The sequence below is a fragment of the Rhagoletis pomonella genome, unplaced genomic scaffold (assembly GCF_013731165.1).
Source record: "Rhagoletis pomonella isolate Grant_MI unplaced genomic scaffold, Rhpom_1.0 Rhpom_scaffold_00005, whole genome shotgun sequence".
Lineage (NCBI taxonomy): Eukaryota > Metazoa > Arthropoda > Insecta > Diptera > Tephritidae > Rhagoletis > Rhagoletis pomonella.
In genome coordinates, this window is record NW_023458559.1 from 67475353 (window position 1) to 67477427 (window position 2075).

The 2075-nt window shown below is 34.6% G+C and overlaps 2 protein-coding genes across 3 annotated transcripts in view; one reads left to right on the top strand and one right to left on the bottom strand.

The window, feature by feature from the left end:
- Positions 1–2069, top strand: LOC118739422 (the record flags this gene model as incomplete). Its single annotated transcript, XM_036470725.1, is given in 2 exon segments — positions 1–129; positions 1712–2069. Coding segments are annotated over 2 exon segments (399 nt in total), but the record flags the coding sequence as incomplete, so codon positions are not given.
- The window catches only part of LOC118739420, a gene marked incomplete at its 3' end in the record, with an annotated part of 23258 nt that overhangs the window by 11450 nt on the left and 9733 nt on the right, over positions 1–2075 (bottom strand).

The window sequence follows — 2075 nt, forward strand, 5'->3', positions numbered from 1 at the left end:
GGTGATACATTGCAACATCATATGGGTGCATCATCGGCGCTCAGTCGTTTGAGCGGTATGCCAACGCCGAGTCCATTGACTCCAAATTCAATGGATGAACTACTACCATCGGTGGATGAGTTGCAAGAGGTGAGAGAGAGAGAGAGAGAGAGAGAGAGAGAGAGCGGGAGGGATTGGATGTGAAAAATGGTCAATGATTTTTATACAGCCAGTGTAAATTTCCAGATTGGGTACAATTTGAAAATTTAAATTTCCATCCCTGATAGAATATCAGCTGTTTAAGAGGATCAGAAAGGAACAGCTGACTACTATTTGTTCAATAAACATACCACAAAGTCAAAATTAATCATACCCAGCAGGGTTGCATGAAAAAATTAATTAAATTAGCACTCAATTAAGTACTAATCGAGCAATTAAGAATTGAAATTTTGTAGGGTAAATCGAGCTCAATTAGCGCCTTAATTGAGAAAGCTTGGCTAATTGCTCTATAAGTGGCCTGTCTGAACATACTATTAGGCTTACCTGATTCGACGGAAAAAATTACAATTATAAGAACGAGTATGCTTAAGAGATGTCCGCTCCTTTATTTAACGCATATTTTATTTGAGAACGGTGTTACCATTTATTTGTTTGCCGTCCCGCCAGAATTATAAACAAAAATCGCTAGAATCTCGCTAAATCATTTAAATTGTGTAAGCACTTATGAAAAAATAGTTTCTTTTATAATTTAACAGTTCAATTTTATTTTATAAAATTAGAGATCAAATGTTTATAAAAAACAATAATAAAATGTATGTAGTCAATGCTAAACTTACTTGCAAAATTTTAGTGTAAGTTTCAAATGGCTAAGAAGTGGCGTTGACTTTAAATATTTTGCTTTTGCTGACGGCATTTAGCACCGTGTCATTTTCTTCCATGGAACTATAAATATAAAGTAAGGTAGATTTTTTTTTTATTCTAAACAAAAATTGCAATTTCGGTATTTTTTTATAAATTTATGACCTCTTTATTAAAATATAAAATAAAAATAAAAAGTGACACTTTCATAATAATTTTCGATTTATAAAAGCAGTCAAAGAATTTTGTATTTTTTATGAATTGGTTTTATTATTTACAGAAATAGGATAAACGTTTTTTTTTTCAAGTTGCAACTTTCTCTGCACTGTGCACTAAATAACCTAATATGAACAAATAAAAACTCAAAAAGCGGGCTCAACAATTCTCTCCTAAATTTTATTAGATTTATTTAAAAAAAAAAAATCAAATCGGTTGAAAAATGAGGGCTTTGAACAATTTTGAACTAAAAATTCTAGTCAGGAATATGTTTTGAGTTCGCAGCGAAAAATCTATTAAGTGAGAACACAATAGACAGCCTGTGAATTATCTACATAAGTAAACCTTTGAGGTAATGCCACCAAACCTAAACCTTCTTAAGTAGTTTTGGACCGTAAATACAAAATCAAGCACACACATACTTAACTTTATAAAGGATAAACTGTATACTTTACCGCCTTTACCGGGCATGAAAAAATGCTTTTTTCAATTATCCTGCTAACCAATTAAGCGGAACACTCTCTATGGAACTTTTCGTTTATGGACCGAGCCATTGGTTGAAATTAAGAGAGTTATTGTTTTCAAATATTTTCCAAACTGGTTTTCAACTAAAATTGCAAATCTTAAACGGAATTCATTATCCATTCTCTATCCACAGTATCCACCAAAAAGTGACGATCTAGCGACAACAATACATAAAATGGCGGCCGAAAGTGTAGCCGCTTCAACGCTAACAGCGATAAAACAGGCGGGTACCAGTGTTGCACTGACAACAACAATGGGCGCAACAACAATGACGGCGGCGGCGGCGAGTACGGGTGCCAGTGGCAGTGGCAGCGGCTGCTTGGTAACACCGGGCACACCGTCAGATGGGGCTGGAGCGGCCGCTTATATTGGACCATGTAGTTCATCGACTGAAGCGCTCTAAAAAGTTATACATAAGCGATATATACATATATGTATGTATGTATATAAAACAGCCAGTAACGAAATATACAAAGTACGAGTACATACAATAACAA